This window comes from Rhodnius prolixus, unplaced genomic scaffold, assembly GCF_049639745.1.
Source record: "Rhodnius prolixus isolate KJV_2025 unplaced genomic scaffold, Rpr scaffold_17, whole genome shotgun sequence".
Taxonomy (NCBI): domain Eukaryota; kingdom Metazoa; phylum Arthropoda; class Insecta; order Hemiptera; family Reduviidae; genus Rhodnius; species Rhodnius prolixus.
In genome coordinates, this window is record NW_027411626.1 from 2,803,965 (window position 1) to 2,824,624 (window position 20,660).

The 20,660-nt window shown below is 32.1% G+C and overlaps 2 protein-coding genes across 9 annotated transcripts in view; one reads left to right on the forward strand and one right to left on the reverse strand.

Moving 5' to 3' along the window:
• Window positions 1–526, reverse strand: part of LOC141459619 (uncharacterized) — a 36,609-nt gene extending 36,083 nt beyond the window's left edge. Inside the window, exon 1 of the mRNA XM_074138868.1 lies at window positions 322–526. Coding sequence (XP_073994969.1) covers window positions 322–357 — 36 coding nt within the window. The 5' untranslated portion in view covers window positions 358–526. The remainder of the gene's footprint in view (window positions 1–321) is intronic.
• mei-W68 (meiotic W68) overlaps window positions 1–19,334 on the forward strand; it is a 57,131-nt gene extending 37,797 nt beyond the window's left edge. For 2 of the 8 annotated variants that reach the window (XR_012461532.1, XR_012461530.1), the window contains exons 2-11: window positions 878–1,062; window positions 1,566–1,694; window positions 1,821–1,958; window positions 2,043–2,239; window positions 2,999–3,144; window positions 5,779–5,916; window positions 6,694–6,873; window positions 7,496–7,721; window positions 10,393–10,459; window positions 13,854–19,334. Coding sequence is in view for 1 of the 8 variants with exons in the window: in XM_074138867.1 (XP_073994968.1) it covers window positions 920–1,062; window positions 1,566–1,694; window positions 1,821–1,958; window positions 2,043–2,239; window positions 2,999–3,144; window positions 5,779–5,916; window positions 6,694–6,873; window positions 7,496–7,615 (1,191 nt within the window). In the remaining 7 variants the exon portion in view is untranslated. Of the gene's footprint in view, window positions 1–688; window positions 802–877; window positions 1,063–1,565; window positions 1,695–1,820; window positions 1,959–2,042; window positions 2,240–2,998; window positions 3,145–5,778; window positions 5,917–6,693; window positions 6,874–7,495; window positions 10,266–10,392; window positions 10,460–13,839 lie in introns of those variants that run through there. The other 6 variants (XR_012461533.1, XR_012461531.1, XR_012461534.1 and 3 more) reach the window with 6 other exon arrangements.
• Window positions 19,335–20,660: the final 1,326 nt, after the last annotated feature.

Genomic DNA, 20,660 nt, shown 5'->3' on the forward strand with positions numbered 1-20,660 from the left:
TATTGTTAATTAATTCTTAAATTTAAACAAACAAAAAATTTTAATCCTTAATTTTTTCTTTTAAAAAATAACACTACAAGCAATTTTAATTCGATAAACCATGGACATTATTAAATACCAGTTTTAAATAACCGTTAGGTTCTAAAAGTGTTAAACTTAACAAATTTGTTGTTCTTAAGAACAAATTCAAATTAGTTTTTACTTCAGTTTAAGTAATTAAGTACCTTAACATTATGAGTTAAGGTCAATTACACAAATTAAGAACAAAATTAAAAATCAGAGCTTAAATTTTCAAGTTTACTGTATAAATTTTTAGCTTACCCAATTCTTTAATTTTTCCAACATTTTCACTAACATAAACTAGAACACTTTTTTCCTCCCACGATAAAAACTAAGTTTAATATAAACAAAAAAACAGTCCACCAATCAAGTATAATAGTTCCTTAATTCTTGTTAACTTCTTTCACAGTCAACAAACGATACTAAACTGTTGGTATTGCTGGCGAGATTCACTAAAATGTAACTGTTTACAAGTAGTGGGGATGTCATTTAGCCAGCTGACTGTGACGTCAGCACTCTGAGTCACCGAATCACTCTTTGCCATTTTACTACCGTTCGTTCTCTATATTTGAATCCATGAATCATTTTATTTGTAGAAAGGTTAAGTCAAAAAAAAATAAAAATAAAGAAATAATGAAAGGTAAATACAATGAAGATAAACAGTAGTTGTTTACCAAATAATCTATAGTTTAATTGTATTTCTTTTGAAAAACAGAAAAGGGTTTTTATCTTTTATTATGTGTAATTGTTATATGATTTCCTTAATAACTTAGTAATATTTTTAATTTGCTGATTCAACATTTTTTCTTGTTTAAAGATTTGTTGTGGGGCAAAACAAATTAGAAATATTTTTTTTAAGATGGATAGGACAAGAGCTGCTCTACAAGAAGCTATACAAACAAATGCAGAATTTCAAAATATAATTGTTAACTTAAAACTAGAAAATAAACTTAAGAACCGAAGAAAAATCGATAGCTTAAATCAATATAAACCGAAAAAAAAGTAAGTGTATTTTGCTCAAAAATATGTTGTGTTTCTTAAAACAAATCGAACATTCTTGAAAGATTAAAATATAAAATAAAAAATGCTCTCGCACGACTTTTGTTTATACTATTCTCAACATTATGAACCGTATATTATACTGGATTGTAAATTAAAGGGAAGCCCACCCCCAAAAAAACTAGGCCCTGATAAGTGCCCCATCACCAATATTTCTGGAAAAATTATCAACAATCTATTTGTTTGTAATATATACACGAAGTTTTTCGAAATATTCAAAAAATCTATTTAGTAAAGTTTTATTTACGGCTTGCCGATTTTCTTTAAATCTGGTAATTTAGTTCCATATTAATTTCATATTAGAATAGTACACTGAATTGAATTGGTGGATTGGCACAAAATAGTGAAGTCAAATTAGACCCTTTTTTTTATTCAAAAATATTTGCTAGTTAAATTTGTTTTCAACTAGAGATTTTTTTTTTTTTTTTTTTTGACTTTATTTACAGACAAGAAATACTTGCAGATATTCAGAAAATAATGTTGGAAATTATTCAATCGATTATCACCGAGCGTACACCGAAAATCAAAATCAGAAATCAGAAATGTTGGACTAATTGTGTATACAAAGACAACAGGTATTGTTTAACCTATTCTTTCCATGGGGAAAATAAAGGAATTTTCCTTTCACTTACTCCCTAAGTAAATGAAAATTGTGTATTTGAAAGACGTATTTTTTTAATATAAATTTTGGGAAATGCCAGATTAAAAATGCTTGATGATGGTGAAAATTTAGAATTGAAATTTTCCACTCTAAAATCTTTGGATGAGTTTGCCCTTATCGTTCATTTACTTGGGAAAATCTATGTACTACTGAGTACCAATCAGATTTGCAACAAAAGGTAATTGATACTTTATCTTATAATTATTTTTGCTTATCGCTTTTATTTTTTCTTTAAGATAAAAAAAAAAACTTATTTTCACAGAGAACTATATTACCAAGATGTAGAATTTGTTGGCAACCAGAAACGTATAGACAATGCTGTCGACAGGATCAGTTGTCTTTTAAATGTACCACCTTGGGAGCTTGGAATTTTGGCCACTTCCAAAGGATTGGTAGCAGGACCGTTAAAAATCATCACCAGTTCTGGAAGAAGTGTCACAGACTGTGATGTTCAAGGAGGTAATTATAGGCGACAATTAGTCTTGGAGCTTCATCCTGGAGGAAAATGTTTTCATCTTTCAGGATCTGTCCCTATTTTTTATATCTTTCTAAAACCAGTAACGATACTTTATTTTTTACGATACAGATTTGGTTATGTTTGTTAAATTAAAATTTGTTGTTAATGAATTGACTCAAAGTAAAAAAAAACAGAAAAGAAGACTCATTTTTCATTCTTTTTTGAACAAACAAATTTGTTTTTTAATAAAATTAAAAGAATCCCTACTTATCAAATGTTTTTTGCAAAGAGAGCAGAATGGAGCCAGCAATGAACTAAAAATAGGCCTCAGGCTATTTGTCAATCCTAAACTTGTGTGATGTTGATGTGCCTTACATTAAAAATGCTGGTATCAATATTCTTGGTTTGTCTTAGAATACCTAAGTATCGGTACTTTCAATAGAAATCGCACATTTTTCATTAAATTATTTTACTAAAAAATGGATAAATAATTTAAATAAATTGTTTAGTTGTAGTGTTAGTTGTTAATAGCTTTATAACATATCAAATGAAAGTTTGCTTCTGGGTACACTAAAATAGTGGTGGAATTACACATTCCTCAGCAACCCATTGCAAAATTTTATGATTGCATTCTACAATGAAGGTGCTTCTTTTCTGTTATTGATCTTGGGATATTCGCAGCAACTTCAAGAAACGACAGCTCACTTCTCTCTAAAAGCTTTTTTAAATAATTTTAAAACTATTTCTCTCATTTCACACAGGTGCCTTGATACCACAAGATGTTGAATACTGTATGAAATTAGAGACTGAAGCGGAATTTGTTATTTTAATAGAAAAAGATACAATATTTCAAAAATTACTTGATGAAAATTTTCTTGAACATCATGGCCCATGTCTTTTAGTTACAGTAAGTATAAAAACCATTAAGATAGCTTAAATTAAGATCCTAAAGTAAGTAGGCCATTCAGTAAGAAGGTGTAAAATGCTGTAAAAAAGATTATGCGAGGTGTGGCTATTAAATTACGAGACTGATGCTGCTACAGAAGAACTATGCATGCGCCAAATCTAAAACGACCGACAGCTGTGCAGCGTAAAGCCTTCTCTTTCGATTGCAGCGTCTCACGTATTTTGTAGAGAAATCTGTCTGACCGGAACCGTCGTCGTTTGTGTAAGAGGTGTTAGTTTCGTTTTGCCGAAAACATGATACTACACAAGGTAGCTGAGCAACGAATTGTCGTGAAATTTCACATCAAAACTTGGGTAAACCGCTACTAAAACTTATCTTTTATTAAAAGAAGTTTATGGCGATGAATGTTGTATCACGTGCGCGGTGTTTTTGAGTGGTTCAAGCGTTTCCAAGATGGCCGAGAAGACCATCGGAGATGACCGCCCGGGTCGCCGCCCTTCCACGTTCACAAAACGGATGAAAATATTTTTTTTTTTTTATTTTTTATTTATAATTTGTCAACGGGGTGAACCCCATACAAATAGAGTTTGGTATTTACATCATTACAAGTTTAGCAGACCACAATCCAACAATGAGAGACCACAATGAATGACTGCAGAAAAACAAAAATAGTTAGAAAATTGATAATACAAGAAATTAGCAACAGCGAAGCAATACAAAAAGAAGTGCCAATGACAAAAATTACAATAGCTTGTACAAGAGTAGGTAGTTGGAAAACAAAAAAAAGAATACAATACAATAAAACTGACATGAAAATCAAATTCAGAAAAGAAAGGCAGTAATCAAAATTGATAGTTATTCATTTAATATAAACGATCTGATCTTTAAACAGTTTACAATATAATAGTATAGATTTTTTATATCCTGTTCAGTATTAATGGCTAGTACATTAGGAAACAGCTGTGGGGTAACATTTATAACCTGTGGTATATGATGCTTGCGAAGTGGTTCGTATATCGGGCAAACAACAATCAAATGAAATAAGTCCTCAGCAGCCTTATAATTACATATTGTACACAACTCTTTAGGTTTGATGATATAGGTGGTGTTTTTAACCATTAATTTAACTTGATATGTACCAGAAAGCCTCAATTGCGTGAAAAGTTTTAGTATGCCAAATGGCAAGTTAAGGTCAATGTAGGGCTCCTTATCATAAGTAAGAGTGAATAGATTAGTATAAAATGGACTATATTTTGCAGAGAGCAGCAGTTCAAAATCTTTAAAACGGATGAAAATATCGATTATAATTAATCAACATTACTATACGTGAGGTGCTTGCTCAACACCGTGAAAGAGTAAGGGAAAAAACGGACCCGATTTGTGGAAGAACAAGTCATGGGGTTCTCCATCAAGACAACCGGCGCCGGCTCACACTGCATTGTCTGTCAAGACGTTTCCTAGCTAAGTACAACATCCCAGTTTTAGGCCATCCGCCCTATTCGCCTGACCTGGCCCCATGTGACTTTAGATCTGTTCCCCAAAAATCAAATCTGCATTAAAAGGGACACGATTTCAGCAGTCCGTTGAAGCTGTGAAAGAAAAAGCGGCACGCGTCATGCAGGAGCTCACAGAAAAAGACTTCCAGCAGTGTTTCGAACAATGGTAAATCCGCATGGAGCGTTGTAGGGATAGGGGAGGGGTGTATATTGAAGGTGATAATAACTAAATGTGTATAAATTTAAAATAAAATGTTTTTACAGCAATAGTCTCGTCATTTAATAGCCACACCTCGTATGATATTTTCAATAGTACAAGTTGACTGCTCAGTCCAACAGTTTAAAAGAATAGATTCTTGGTCAATCTTTTATAATTATTTGCTGTAAAATCTTAAATTTATCATTCATCAATCATAAATGAAAAGTGCTCCAAAAATATGCCTTTTAGCCACCAATTTTCGTATTTCTAGTTTCCGGAAAAAAGGAAAACTTTGTGCTATTTTACTGTTGAAAGCAATGAAAGAGACGCTGTAAGTATACGGAGGCAGGAAGCTCCTTTTAGAAAAACCAGTTTCCTATTTTCACTAATAATCTATAATGATTGTTCTCTAGACTTCGTACAGCTGACGTCAAGAAGTATTTGGGCCAAAAATTGTTATCAGAAGCGATAGTAGTATCTAAAACAGGATATGGTGTTTTAGTTAACTGGGACGTTTTATTCTGTTAAAGCACTCCACATCCAGAGAGCACGCTCTACGAATAGTTTGCTAGACGAAATTTGTTTTAGGAGCTATTTATTTTCTTTGTTATAGAGCTAATAGATTTAATTAATTACAGACATGAAAATATTGCCCATTTTTGTTATTTCTTTTTACAATATATCAGTGCAATAGCCTTCAGTTTTTTCTGAAAAAATCAAATTGTTTGTCAAGGATAACAAAATGAACAGTAAAATTCAATCTTACAAGTTCCAAGAATTATTTTTGGCTTTCCTGAAGGAAATGAAACGGATATTGTCTTATCATATTATAACTCAACACAGAGAAAAAACAGTTCTAGAAATGTGCCTCTGAACTTATCAAAAGGTTTTTCTTGTTGTTCCCATAAATTTGCTTATCCATCTTTTATTGTGCTTCAGGGTAAAGGTGTACCAGACATGAACACCAGAGTGCTGGTGAAGTGTATCCACGAACAGCTATCTTTGCCCATCTTCATGCTAACGGATGCAGATTCTTATGGCATTGAAATAATGTCTGTTTACAGATTTGGATCATTGGTAAGTTCTTTACATTCTTTTGCTTTAAATTCAAAATAAAATACTTGTAATACAATTTACCCATTAAAAATCTACAATGTAACCAGAATATGAAGGTTTAATATGTACAGATAGTTTATTACCTGGCCTGTTTACGAATTATTTGGAGAGACTTTTTTTGTTTTTAGTTTAAAATAACTTTAATGCTAAATATTCGGTCTTTCTCAGGCATATTTGGTGAATCTCAAGATTCATCCAAATGAATCTCCAATTTGGGCCTTTCACGGTAACAATTTTGTACATGTATGTTGGGATAGAAAGATTATTGCCAACGTCAGTAAACAAAAAAAATTAATGCTAAGCTTTCAACCTAGAGACTAAGTCATAAAATAAGTAAATAAAATTGTTTAATTATACGAGCAAATTTGAAGTCGATTTTTACCAAAGAAATTCAATTTTGTCTTGCTACGTTCTATGATTCCCATGAAATTGTGTGGATTACGAGTAAGAAAACAATTCTTAAATTTACTTTACAGCCAAGAAAAGTTATCTTCAATATATTTTATTTGTAAAGTATAAGTAAAGTAATCGCCTATTTTTTTTCAGGCGGTGCTTTACGTCCAACTACCAAATTAGGTGTCGTGGACGGAGGCGACTAGCAAACATACTTTACTATAAATTTCTTGTACTAACCATTAAATAAAATCCAAGGCCTAAAGACCGGGAATCGAACCCAGTACCACAATACATATTAGCTTCGAAGGTCTAAATTTTATTTGTTTATCTTATGTTAAACAGAATCTTTCACATCTAGCAGATGCACTGGCAGTTCCAACAATCCTATGGTTGGGTATCCATCCATCAGATTTGCAAGAATTAAATCCAAACACTGAACAGCTTAGTCAGATGGATATTCGTAAAGCACATTCTTTGCTGAGAAGACCGTACATGTCTACAAATGGGCAACTCTATGAACAGGTACTTACTTACTGGTGTTTTTTTTTTAGCTAGAATCGATAAATAATCGAGTATTTTTAGGATTGTGGCTTCCAGAGGATAACGCAATTTTTTCATATAATCCAAATTTGTATTCAATACTAATTTTTTTTTTTTTTTTAATTTATGGCGCGTCAATAATTCGTTAAAGTTTAGGCTAAGGCTCTGAAGATTGTAAGAGAGGCCAAATATGTGTCTTCTCCCTAAAGAATGTAATAAGTATGTTTTGCGTACTGAAGATATTTATTCACTTGAGTATACTGCACGATTCTCTCACTTATATTAATATTTCTGAGTTTATGTAGGGTTTTTTAGGGTTTTCCTAGCATTTTCTAGGTAGTAGTTTGAAGTTTTTTTTAAAAAAAATTTTATCTGGACATGTTTGCTAGATCCAATTTGGTTTAAAACTACTTTTCAATTAAAATTTATGTTATTGAGCTCCTGAGGGGACATTTTTACAACAGGTTCATTTTCTGCAACAGTTCATCGTATTGTAAGGAACCAGGACATCATTATATTCATTTATATTTTTCATGAAATGGCGGTGAGAGAATTTCTATATATTTTTCTTTTTAATTCTGTAATTTCTTTTTTATTTTTCTAGATCAAGTTATTACTAAAATTGAATAAAAAATCAAAGATTGAAAACATTGGCAATATATCGAACTGCTATCTGACAGATGTTTACATACCATTGAAAATAATAACTAAACAATTTATATAATATAATAATAATGGAGGAATATGAAGCATTGGTAGTTCGTCGTTTCTTCCGCCAGATGTCTCTTGGTACACTGTTTTGTGGCTCCATCTGGCATTAATGAACTTTTGTAAATAAATTTAATGTTTTTTTTATAATTAATTTTAATGAATTTATTTCAATCGATTATTGTGGTAGTTTTTGGGTAAACAACAATAAGACCAATTTTTGAAAATGCCGTTTTTTGCTCATTTTCAGCAACTTTTTTTTTAGATCTAGGTTGTTGCAAAAAAAATTACAGTTATAAAGGAGGATTTGCCCTATAATTTAAAGGAAATTTGAGAATTTTATCTTTTATAGAAAAGGAGAAAAAAATTGTCAAAGTTGGGTGTTTTTTTCAACGTTACGCTTTTTCTGGGCAATTTTTGACGATCAACCTCTTATACAGCTGTTCCTGCCGGACAGTTTTAATATATACATACAATAGGCAAAAAAAGTATTTGCACACCCTGTTATTTTAAGGTTTCATATAAAAAAAATTCACTTTTTTACCCAAATTACGTTTATTTAACTTCTTAAATCAAACACTATAAGATGATAAATATAAATATGCAAAAGAGTCAAATAAATTAAGTATAAACCACATAATGTTATTTTATACTGCAAAAAAAGTATTTGCACAGCTGTAATTTGGGATCTCTTGACATGTAAATAAAACAAATGCCCTAACAAAAGAGGATTAACGTCACCTTTGGTACTGTCTATACTCTCTTTACTAGATTCATTAGTTTTTATTGTGTTTTCAACTAGTGCATTGAGATGGCTCCAAAATCTAGAAAAATTCCTGTGAGTGTGAGACAGGAAGTGCTTATATTACATCGTGCTGGAAACAGTAATAGAGAAATCGGAAATAAAGTAAATTTATCGTTTTCAACAGTGAGGTATATCATTGAAAGAGGAACAAAAGAAAATAAGCAGCGAACAGGTCGACCAAGAGCCTTAAATGAACGGGAGAGGAGGAAGGTCGTCAAAGACGCGCTGAGGAAACCAACTCACAGCGCTCAAAAACTTGCGCATGACCTGGCGTCTTGTTCAGGAAAGACGGTTACACCTCAAACAATAAGAAACTTCGTTCACAATAAAGGTATACGAGGCAGGCGACCCTTAAAAAAGCCATATATTAGTGAGGTTAATAGGAAAAAACATCTTGAGTTCGCCAAAGAATTTGTTAAAAAACCTATAGAATCTCGGGAAAAAATTATTTTTTTCTGATGGAAGCAAGATTGAGGTTTTTAAACCACAAAATATAATAACAATCTGGAGAAGAAATAATACTGGTTTGAATACAAAAATTATATTAAAAACTGTTAAGCATGGAGAAGGAAATATCTTGGTTTGGGGCAGTATGGCTTATTCTGGGGTGGGTAATTTAGAAGTTATTGAGGGCATAATGACAACTCGGTCTTTGGTGGAGGTGTTGCGAGGCAACTTGAAGGCAAGTGCTGTAAAATTATGTTTGGAGAACGATTTTCATTTCCAGCAGGATAACCATCCAGAACATACGGCCAACATTACAAAAGAATGGCTCCTTTATAATGCCCCAAGAAGATTACTGAACCCACCTCAATCACCAGACCTGAACCCAATTGAAAATCTGTGGCATATTCTGGACAGGAAAGTCCGCCAGACCTCTATTACAAGTAAGGAGCACTTAAGACAGGTGTTAGTTGATTCCTGGAACAATTTATCAGATGAGGTGACAAGAAATTTAGTTGAATCAATGCCAAGGCGTTACAAGCCGTAATTGAAGCTAAAGGGATGCACACTAAATATTAAGGACAATGTTATGATTGGTTATGGGTCAACCAAATTAGTTTTTGCAATGTTTAACTAGGTGTGCAAATACTTTTTTTTGCAGTATAAAATAACATTATGTTCTTTATACTTAATTTATTTGACTCTTTTGCATATTTATATTTATCATCTTATAGTGCTTGATTTAAGAAGTTAAATAAACGTAATTTGGGTAAAAAAGAGAATTTTTTTTTATATGAAAACTTAAAATAACAGGGTGTGCAAATACTTTTTTTGCCTATTGTATATGTATATATAATATGTTTTAATATATTTAAAAAAAAAAAAAATATATATTATATACTTTCTTTATTATATTACCAGATAAATACTAAGAAATAAATTATTTATTATAGTTATACCACTATTTGCTTATGGCAAAACAATTTTAAGGTTTTAAAAACACAAGAGTTGGGCTAAATTTAATTGTGATTTACAACTAAAACTTGTTATTTAAATTGGTCTCTGATTGAAGGTTAGTTTTAGTCGTGGTATTTATAATGACTAAACGATTATAACGTGAATTAAACGCTGTACGATTTGTTGATTAATTTAGATTAGTTGCAACATAATTTAGTCTTAATTGGTGCTTTTTTTGTTGACATTTTGATCGTCGATCATTAACCTCAGTCGTGTATTGATTTGCCAAATTGATTAAATGTTAGCGTAATGTGGTACTTACGTTGATTAAATGTGTGTATTAATTGGTCAGTATTAAACAACGATCTATTTAATACTTGATTTATTTTTTTTATCTCTTTAATGATATTCTGTAATGATCTATTCAGGTGTTCATTTAAAAATTTTTGTTTTAGTTGGATGAGTGTTTAATTTATTTATTTAAAACTTTACCATGGTTTAGATCGTTCTCCTTTGTATATCACACTAATTTTCTCCATTCTTTTTGGCCTATAACTTGGAAGTTTTATTTTTTTTCTCTTTTCCAGAAAAACTGATGAAAATTCATTTACAAGTAAATAAATTCTAAACATATACATCATTTACATTGCACAGGTTTGTAGAAAATCTTACTTATAAGAAGATTAAACCTAGTTTTTGTGTTAACTGCTCTAATAACAACTAGTTTCGAAACTCTTTTAAATAAAGTGTGAACTCAATGGACACCATTTTAATATAATAATATAACAACTCAAAACGACAGATCTTTTGCACATCCGGTCCCAATCTGATCAAGGCTCTCTATTACACCAAGTCCCTTCCATAGTCTCTTCTGATGAAGTTACATAATACTGTTATATAACACCAAATATCTACCTGCTGCTGCAACGGTTAACTATAACTCAGCTTCAGGTAGATGGACATAGAAGGATTCGCCGGGCAAACTCACTGGACTTTTCTTCTTCTTCTTCTTTATTTTTTTAAACATGGAGCTTTTAATGAAATGATGGTCATCTTTATGGTGTAACAAAGGACGTTTGTCATCACATCCTGGGAGCAACAATATCGGCCAGTCACATTACCAGTGACAAAGTCCCTCTCTTTCTAGATACTTACAATGATATCTAATTTACAAAGTGATTGATTGCAAGTACTCACTTTATTGTACAGTTTTCTCAATTACAGTGCACTAAGTTGTACTGAATGTTCTGCGATGTAATTGAAAATAAAGTATTAGTTCCAAAGTTTATTGTTCGTCATAAACAACCATGTTATTTCCCTTAAATATTTTTTACTTTATTTAATTTTTTTAAGAAAAATAACCTTTTTTTAAGGCAATTTGTTTCTTCTTAAAAATAAATACAGTGTAATGCGTACACCAAGTAAAATGGTGCTCATTATATGCACTTCTATTAGATATTATATATTTGAACGCATAAAATACTATTAACTATACTTTACATCAATGCTCTTTTCTACTTCATAAAAGAAAATCAAAAAGAAAATCTCCTCCCCCCCCAAAAAAAAATCATTCTAATAAAAACTTTACCGGAAATAAGAAAACTCTGGAAAGAGTCTTCATTACAAGAGGAAAAGCAGTCGAATAAGTTTACACGGCAGACTTATTATCGTTTCCTTCTGTGTCCATCTACCTGAAGCACAATTACAGTTAGCCGTGGCAGCAGGTAGATATTTGGTGTTACGTAACTTCTTTGGTTTACATTTTTCTTTCTTTTGTTTTTGAAGGAAGAGCACTTTGGTCTTAAGAACGGGTTTTTTTTAGTATTTTACAAGTTCAAATAATCTTGTATTATAATAATTTTTGTTTTTTTTAGAAATTTATAATACTAAAATACTAATTTCCACCGGAAGTGTGAATTTCAGATATTTGGTTATTTTTTTTCAGTAATCTGAAATTTTCTTTGCTAATCGCCAAACTTATTTTTTTTTTGCATAGAACAATATCTATCGGCGGTAGGCGTTCCACTTTGATTGATTGTGACTTTTTTCACATAATTGTTGCTAATAGTGGCTCTAGAGAATTTGTGTCGTCACAACAGTTGATTCGGCGGTATCATTTTGAACTGTATCGTGGTAGGCGTATCTGTTTGATTTGAATTTTTTTTCCAGATAATAATGGTGGCTATTGAGGAACTGTGTCGTCATAGTTCCATTAATAGAATCAGTTTTAGATTTCTCTAATAGTAAAAGAAATGTAATCACACTAAGTTCCATTTTAAAGTTAAAGTTATACCGGAAACATGCGCAGGTCCGGAAAAGTGGTGTTTACAATTCGTCAGCCCCCTTCCACTCTCTCTCGCTGTGTTTCTCGCCGAAAAATCACGAAAGATCACGCTTACAGGGAAAATCAGAGGAAGTCACAGGTTTCTGGTGGAAAATCAAAATCAACAAGAAGTACCATTTTTTCTGAACTTTTTACCAGGAAAATTTAACTGCGGGCATTTCTAGGAGAGAGAGAGGCCTTTAGACACTATTAGAAAGTGCCATCACTGTTAATTGAATCGACTCAACACCTGTATAACATTGATAAGAAATACGTGTGAGACTAAAATGTCTACATTTAAAGAAAAAAATTCCCCGGAAGTGCCACTTTACGAAAAAGACTTTAATGCATTTTGAGATTTTCCCCAAAAAGAGCTGTTACCGACAAACATATAGATGTAGAACGTCTATCGAAACATTTTTTTCTCCGAAAATCTGATTAATGACACTTTGAGAATAAGGAGTTAGATCAGGTTTCCCAACCTGTGGTACGCGAAAAATAATCAATAATGGCGGACATGAAAAATTTAAAAAAATTAAATCATAAAAATATCATAGAAACGTTTTCTCCTATAATTCTTAAAAATTATATTAATTAATAATATTATACAGTAAAGTTGTTCATATGTACAAGTAATAAGGTTAGTCTGTCTCAAGATATACGAGAAAGTATAATAGCACATTTAACAGGATTAAAATTGTTGGAGTATTTTTCAAAACCCAAAAACAAAAAAGGATAATTGGATTTTAAACCCCTTCTATAAAGAAAATTTAGGAAAAACTACATCATTATCGATAAAAAGATAAAGAAAATTTAATAGAATTTGTCATGTGACAGAACTTAAATGATAACTATGTAAAAATCTGCTTAAAGAGACTGGATTGTAATGAGTAAGCTCCTATCCAAGCAACAATAAATTTAATTGGTACTTACAGGTAGTTGAACGCTTAAAAGAAATTTAGAAGATTTGGGTACAAATATAATAATCCTAAAGAAGAACTTTGTAAATTAATTAATAATTTTGAAGAGAAAAATATGTACGCAATTTTTAATTATTTAAAAAAAAGTTTTAAAACTAAGATCTTACACTTTACTAAGTTTATAAAATGAACATGAACTTGAAACTGCTTTGTAACAGATACATTGCAACTCTATACAAATAAAGATAGTAATAGTAAAATAATACACTCGGAATAACAAATTTCAAGAAATACTATCATTTTTATGAAGTGGTACAATTTAGCTGATGAAATGCTTATTTTATTTTTATTTTTAAATTTTCTTGAAAGTGGCTCCTCCCCCACAAAAAAAAAAGGTTTAAACTTCGTATCTTTGCGTAGATTTAGTCATTATTATTACTTTCCTAGAAACGTTTTTTTTATCGAATTTTCTGAAAATGTACTGGGGTAGGGATACCCTATTAGTTTAAACACTTGTATAATGTTGGTCATAATTAAATATGACTAAAATATTTTCAATTTGAAGAAAATTTAAAGAAAACGTAAACTAAATTACAAAACTGGGCAGTTGGAAGGTATTATAAGGTTATGTAATCATCACCTATTACGTAACTTCTTCAGAAGAGTTTTGCCAGAAAAGACTTGTAACCGGAAAAACCGTGATGTGGAAAAAGATCTTTTTAGCTACCGTTAGAGGTCATTTTCTACCTGAAATTACTGTGTTAAGACAGAATAACATTGAACTCGCGAAGTTCTTTTATTCCAGGGTAGTTTTCGAGTCTGGTGGCAGAACTACGAACTCTCAGCGCTAGCGTCGCTCTCTTAGTCGTTCACAGGCTAACCGTAATAACACCATAAATTTAAGGAAAAACTTAAGATTTGTAATAAACGATTATCTGTTTTTGATAATAAAACTTAGTTCGTCTGTGTGTGTAGGTATTTATATCCCTTTTAACCTTTAATTAAGTGGAAGTTGAAAGTTTGTTTCAGTTGGTTTACTGAAGTTTTATTATTTCTACTTCATGTAATTTTTAAGCCAGTTTTGGCACTTTTGTTTACTTTTAGTCTTTCACTATAGGGACTTTTGTGCATCACATCCCAGAAACTCCTCCTTAAATACTTAATTTTCATGAAAATCTTTTCAAAAAAATAAATAAATGAAAAAAAGCAGGTTAGGTTTTTGCTTTATTAACACGACTACAGTAAAGGTAATTGGAAAAATGTTTACCTCGACTATAACCTAGCCGTGGAAATCCTGTGACCAGTAGTTCCGTTTTATTTTTATTATATTTTCTTTATACTTCGAGTAAATTATATACTCATGGTGCTATTCAGTGTTTAAGGTTTACCTCTAAATAACCATTTTAGTTATAATATTCGGTTCCTTATAAGTATTTATTTCAGGTTAATGTGCCGTTAATTGAGCCGTTTATTTTCAAAGTGGCCTAAGTCCATTTAAATTGAGATATTTAAGGGTTTGTGTTTCAATGCAATTAAAAATATACATACATATGTACAGGTTATACAGGATACTAATGAGTCATACTGCTTAATTGTATCTAAAGGTGTTAAATTTTTTAGTTCTTATTAAAAATAATGGCAATTATTAAGTGAATAATATGCGTTTTCTTACCTAGAATGGAGTTAGGGCACTTTCAAAATTAACAACCAGGTTCGTTATAAGATTTGAAGGAGCCTAAGTCCATTTAACATGTTATAAGATGTTTCAAATTGAAAAAAAAAAGAAGAAAATACTCAATTTATTTTACATATCTTTACATTTAAGTATAACTAGACTTAGGTTTACTTATTGAACTAACTCTGAAAATTTACATATGTATGTGTCCAGAATTATCGTATCTACTAGGTATATATGTAAGTAACCTCAAATGCTTTATTGATAAGTAACTTGAAGTTGTACATGTTACCATGGCAACCCGGAAATAATTGACCAAATGGACTTAGGCTACTTTCAAAATATATACGGCACAATTATAATCAAGTGTATTGGGTAATAAATTCAATTCTGTTTAAATATTCGGACTTTGCAGAAAATTTGTGAGTTATAACTTTGAGAATAGTTATAAGAGGAAGTCGCCATAGATTTTTTTTCTTTTGTTTATTGCAATGACAAATTTAAACCAGATCAAAAACCGGAAAGATGACATTATTTGAGGTTTTTTTTTCCGCTCCCTCAAGTGGAGTTGGCATTCCGGTTTTATTTTGGCGTGCGGGTGACTCTCCTGGAGTCCCTGTAAACGTCGTGAATCTTCAAAGAACGTATACAATAATAATAACAAAGGGGCATAGCTTAGGGGCACTATGGCATAAAAAAACCCCGAACTGTGGCCGAATGCGAAGCCAGTGATGTCATTCGATGGCAATTTAGATCGAATTGTAGGGGGGGGGAAGATAACTAAACGGAAATGTGACGTCAAATCTAGACGTGACTGGCAGTTTTTGTCAGAATTACTCAATCGGAAGTATCGCTTTACCGAATAGATTTCCTGTTCACACAAATTGAAAAAAAACGCACTTTTTTTGAAATAGTTATTTCCGGTGGAATACACGAAATCGAAAATTCGACACGATTGCTATACTTTCCTACTTACCTAGTAGAGAAAGTATAAATTCCTTCCTTGCTCTTCGGCGCTACCGTCCTAAAAGGACCAGGGCCTCCTCAATCAAGGCTCTTCACCGAGCTCTATCAAGAGCCTTCAGTCTCCACCTTCGCACACCCATTTTTCTTAAATCCCCTTCGACGTCATCAAGCCGTCTCCATTCTTGGCCTACCTCTTATTCCGATGCCTCTTGGGGCCTTTCATATAAAAGGCATTTAGGGATGCGGTTATCCACCATCCTCTCCACATGTCCTAATCAACTCGAATCTTCCTTTTTTTTAAATACATTGAACGATGTCTGCTTCTCCATAAAGAGTTTGCAGAGTTCCAAGATGGTGCGGATTCTCCATCTTCCTCCCTCGTTCACAGAACCATATATCTTCCTCATTACTTTCCTTTCCCTCACTCTCAAGGCTATCTGGCTCCCTCTTGGGTCCTGAACCCAGCATTCGCTTCCATAAAGCACTACCAGTCTTATCAGGGTCTTATCTTATATATGAGAAGCTTCGCTTTTCTAGAAAGGGATCTGAAAGTATAAATTCAGTATTTTAAAAACAATTTGTCAATTACAATATATATTTGTAATTATTATTATTATTATTTTTTGTGTAATGATTGGAGTGATTGATCGTTCAGCCGCTAGATAATATTTGTTTTTTTGGTAAATCCGACCTTAGTGTACATGAATTGTAGTATTTTATTTTTTTCATGCCCACCGTTACTTTAGGTAATGCATTTTTCTGCATTACCGAGCGTTTCCAAAGCAGTAAGGTCTAGGAGGTGGTTCAGCTGAACAGTGTAGGAATTATGGATACAGCCTTGAAGACAGGATTGGCCATGGAGGTAGGCCCATGAAATAAACCAATTGCAAAGCTCAGAGAAAGGTCCATTCTACCGAATAGCAGGCCTCTAGACACCTCGTCGTCATGGGGGTGACTTCACTGTTAATGAAGGTCCAGCCATAAAAAGCTAGTGGGCTTGTTAGCCATGAAAGTGCTTGCCACTAAATAAGTTAAAAAGGAAAGAAAGAGAAGTTCAACAACCGCCACCATTATATAAGTAGAAGTCGGGTTTCTACGTTACGTAAGAAGATGTTAGAGGATGAGAAGGAGCGAGGAGGTTGCAGCTGCACCGTCGGACACCAACACAAGGTATCCCAAGCCTGGGGAGAACCTGGATGCCGCTCTGATTTTTTGGTGTAGAGCAAAAAAAGAAAATAAAATGGTTACTTTTCAACCATTAAACTACAACTATTATGTAACCATTTCATTGCTTTTTGTGTCTCTGATTGTGCTGTGGACTTCTTCCTTTAACGTCTCCTTCATCGTGAAGTCTCTACTAAGATGGCCCAGGCCAAGAAATCTAAGTTGCATCTTAAAATGGTTTTGTAAAGTGAAATAAAAGCATTCGAAATCAACTTTTTGTAAAACTTCTTACGTAAAAAATAATTCGGACATAGGAAAGAAAAACAAGGAAATCGTAGCCGACTTTTCCAGAAAGAAAAGAAAACCTAGTCAGTAAAGTCTCTATTTCTGACTCAGGGTCCCCTAAAAAAGGAAATTTTCCCTGATCACAATCTTTGTGAAAGAGAAATACAAAAAAAAATAACCTCTTTGGTACTTATGCAACTCTGTCTGTATTACTAATGATTCCACGTTTTGTTTTGTAAATAGTATTCTTAATGTTGCAAAAGCAATGAAGCGTTTCTATCACTTACTTGATATAAACTTAGTTAAGTACGTCATCATTGTTTTTGTTTTGTTTGTATAGTGACGTTAAGAAATTCCTCCACTAGTCGAAGTTAAACTTCATATTCTTCTAGTTCAGCGTTTCCCAACCTGTAGTACGCGAGTTGCTGTTTGGTGGTACGCAAAAAATAATCAATAATATCGGGGGAAAAAAAAATGAAATAATAAAAATATCATAGAAACGTTTTTTCTCATAATTCATAAAAATTATTTTAATTAATAATATTACACATTAAAGTTGTTAATATGTACAGTAATAAGGTTAGTCTGTCTCAAGATATACGAGAAAATTTAGTAGCACATTTAACAGGATTAAAATTGGAGTAGTTTCCCAAAACCTGAAAACACAAATGATAATTCGATTTCAAACCCCCATTCTACAAAAGAAAATTTAGGAAAAGCTACATCATTATCAAATAAAAGATAAAGAAAATTTAATAGAACTGCCATGTGACAGAACTTGAATGATAACTATGTAAAGATCTGCTTAAAGAGACTGGATTGTAATGAGTAAGCTCCTATCCAATCAACATTAAATTTAATTGGTACTTACAGGTAAGTTGAATGCTTAAAAGAAATTAATTTAGAAGATTTGGGTACAAATATAATAATCCTAAAGAAGAAAATTTGTAAATTAATTAATAACCTTGAAGAGAAAAATATGAACGTAATTTTTGCTTTTTGTTTAAAAAAAGTTTTAAAACTAAGATCTTACACTTTACAAAGTTTATAAAGTGAACTTGCAACTCCTTTGTAACAGATACATCTCAATACAAATAAAGATAATAGTAGTAAAATACGTAACACACACGGAATCAAAACAAATTTCCTAATTTCACTAAGTGGTACAATTTAGCATGATGTACACTACCAAGTGGTGGTAGCGAGCCAAAAAAAGATTGGGAAACGCTGTTCTAGTTCGAAAAATACAATTTCTCTTTGTCAACTGCCCGTTTCTACTACGTATGTAAGTCTTTTGCAAAAATATTCAAGCTGTCATGTTTTAGACTATGCAAGTTTGTTTTAAATTTTGTTCTTAACAGTTTAAAAATAATTATGAAACATAATAATTGTTGCTATTCATTTTTGACAATAAAGTATGGATAAACTTAAAAATAAGTAGCATTTCTTGTAATGAATACTACAAGTCTTATAGGTGTCTTAATTGTAACCTATTAAGTTTTCTATTACTTTCTGTAGGTTTAATTCAAACTGTGAAATTACGTTTTTGTTATTATAAAAAAAAAATGTACAAAATTTTTGTTTGTGGTTATAAATGTTGCATAACCCTAATTTTCGGGATGTCCTCTGGATCTTGGGAGCCCCGAGGGCATTGCTCCTCCCCAATACAACTTTTTCCTAGTCACACAAAACAGGGAAAAAAGTCGTCCTCGTGTTAGTTTCCACTTGGACACCAGAAAGCGCTGCAGTCACGGTGGTAAAAAAAAAAACAACTGGTACAATTACAGAAGGTTATATTTTGTTTATCGAGTTCAGGTTTTGCTTGAATAAGAAGCCGTGTTAAAAACGTTTTCTTATAACTTTAATTGATCTGTTGTGAAAACACACACATGACTTAATCTTATTGCTATACTCATAGTTCTAGTCTATACATTTTATTTAGATTCGGAATTTCCAAAATTATTTATTTTTTTTACACACATTACAATGCTGTTTCAAAAACAGTACATTACTATGAAGTGACACATTAGAGGTATGTCTATCCCATCTTCCTTATTACCGTCTCAAACGATACTAATAAGTAAAATCATCGTAAATTTCACTCTTAATAGAAAAAGTTTACGCTCGTAGAAAAGTGACCTTTGTTTTTAAATTTATAGAACCCGTCATTACAGAAAAATGATCCAGCTTCAGGCTTGTTCTCGACAAAAAACAAACAGCAAAGAAGCACTTCCGTTTGTAGTAATTTCTGTATGTAAGTAAAGTACCTTGTAACCTCAACAAAATGTAATTGAATTTGATCATTTTCTAAAAACTACTTCTTCGTACTCATAAGTCCAGAAAACATATATTTACTGTGGGACACTTGTTATCTTCAATTGGACAAGTTCGTGCCCCCTTTTCGCAGTAAAGAGGAAGTAGAAAAAAAATCTGGGATTTTACGAACTAATCCATTAATCTAGGATCGTAGAAATGAAAGTCTCCAAGAGTGAGAATGCAATGCTGGGTTGCATTTTAATCTTAAATGAATGCAAATTTCAAGAAACCTTGAAACCCCCTACAACCTCCTGCTGATCACAGGGAATCATTTTTATGGTAAAATTATGAAGGCCACAGAAAAAAAAAAGAGAAGCTATTTCCTTTATAGTTCTACGAAAAATGATTAATTGTAATGGCTCACTAGTTTTCCTTAGATCTAATTTTGTAATGATGCTGTGGGATGGTAGTGGTTATCAGCAGTGCCTTTATAGCAGTGATTTCTCAAGTTTTACTATCTCCCAACTTCCGTTTTATTCCGCAGTTCCGGTACATTTCTTGTAACTCTTTGAGGCGCACGATTTTAAAGAAAATAAAAGCCCTAGTTGTACAGAATTTCTTTTATTATAAAAAAAATGGAAATAAACATTCATTTCCCTTATTTTCCATATGTAATCATCCCTCTCAAATAATCATCACTCTCAAAATACGAAAAAAGAAAAGAAAAAATTAATACCATTTCAATGGTCCTTTTTTAGTGCGGGACACTGGTATTGTATAATACCACTGTGCAACTAATGCTTTATATGATGGTCATTCAAACACAACTTTTTACCAAAACAAAGCGGAACTTTGCAGACAGTACAGCACTGTCCTTCAGCACACTGTTCCTTGAAATGTTTAAGTTCCATGTTTTGACCCAATTTTTTATAAACAATATATGAATTAACATCAGCTGCATCCAAATAATAGAACAGTATGCGGTGCCACCATTTTTTACTATCGGCCAAGTTTATTATTGATATACATTTTGTTTTTCACTTATTTGCGCATTTACCATTGGTGCATAGCACTGCCATCTGAATGAAAAACTTTAAATAACATATTAAGCTGTATGTATGAATAACTTCAACTTTTCGAGGTGGGTTAAAATATATCCCACCATGCAGGAAAAGCTAAGCAAAAGGTGGGACAGTTTTTAATCCCAACTAGCCCTAAAGAGTTAAAGCGTATTTTACTTCAAACACAGTTGGATTTGGATCTCAC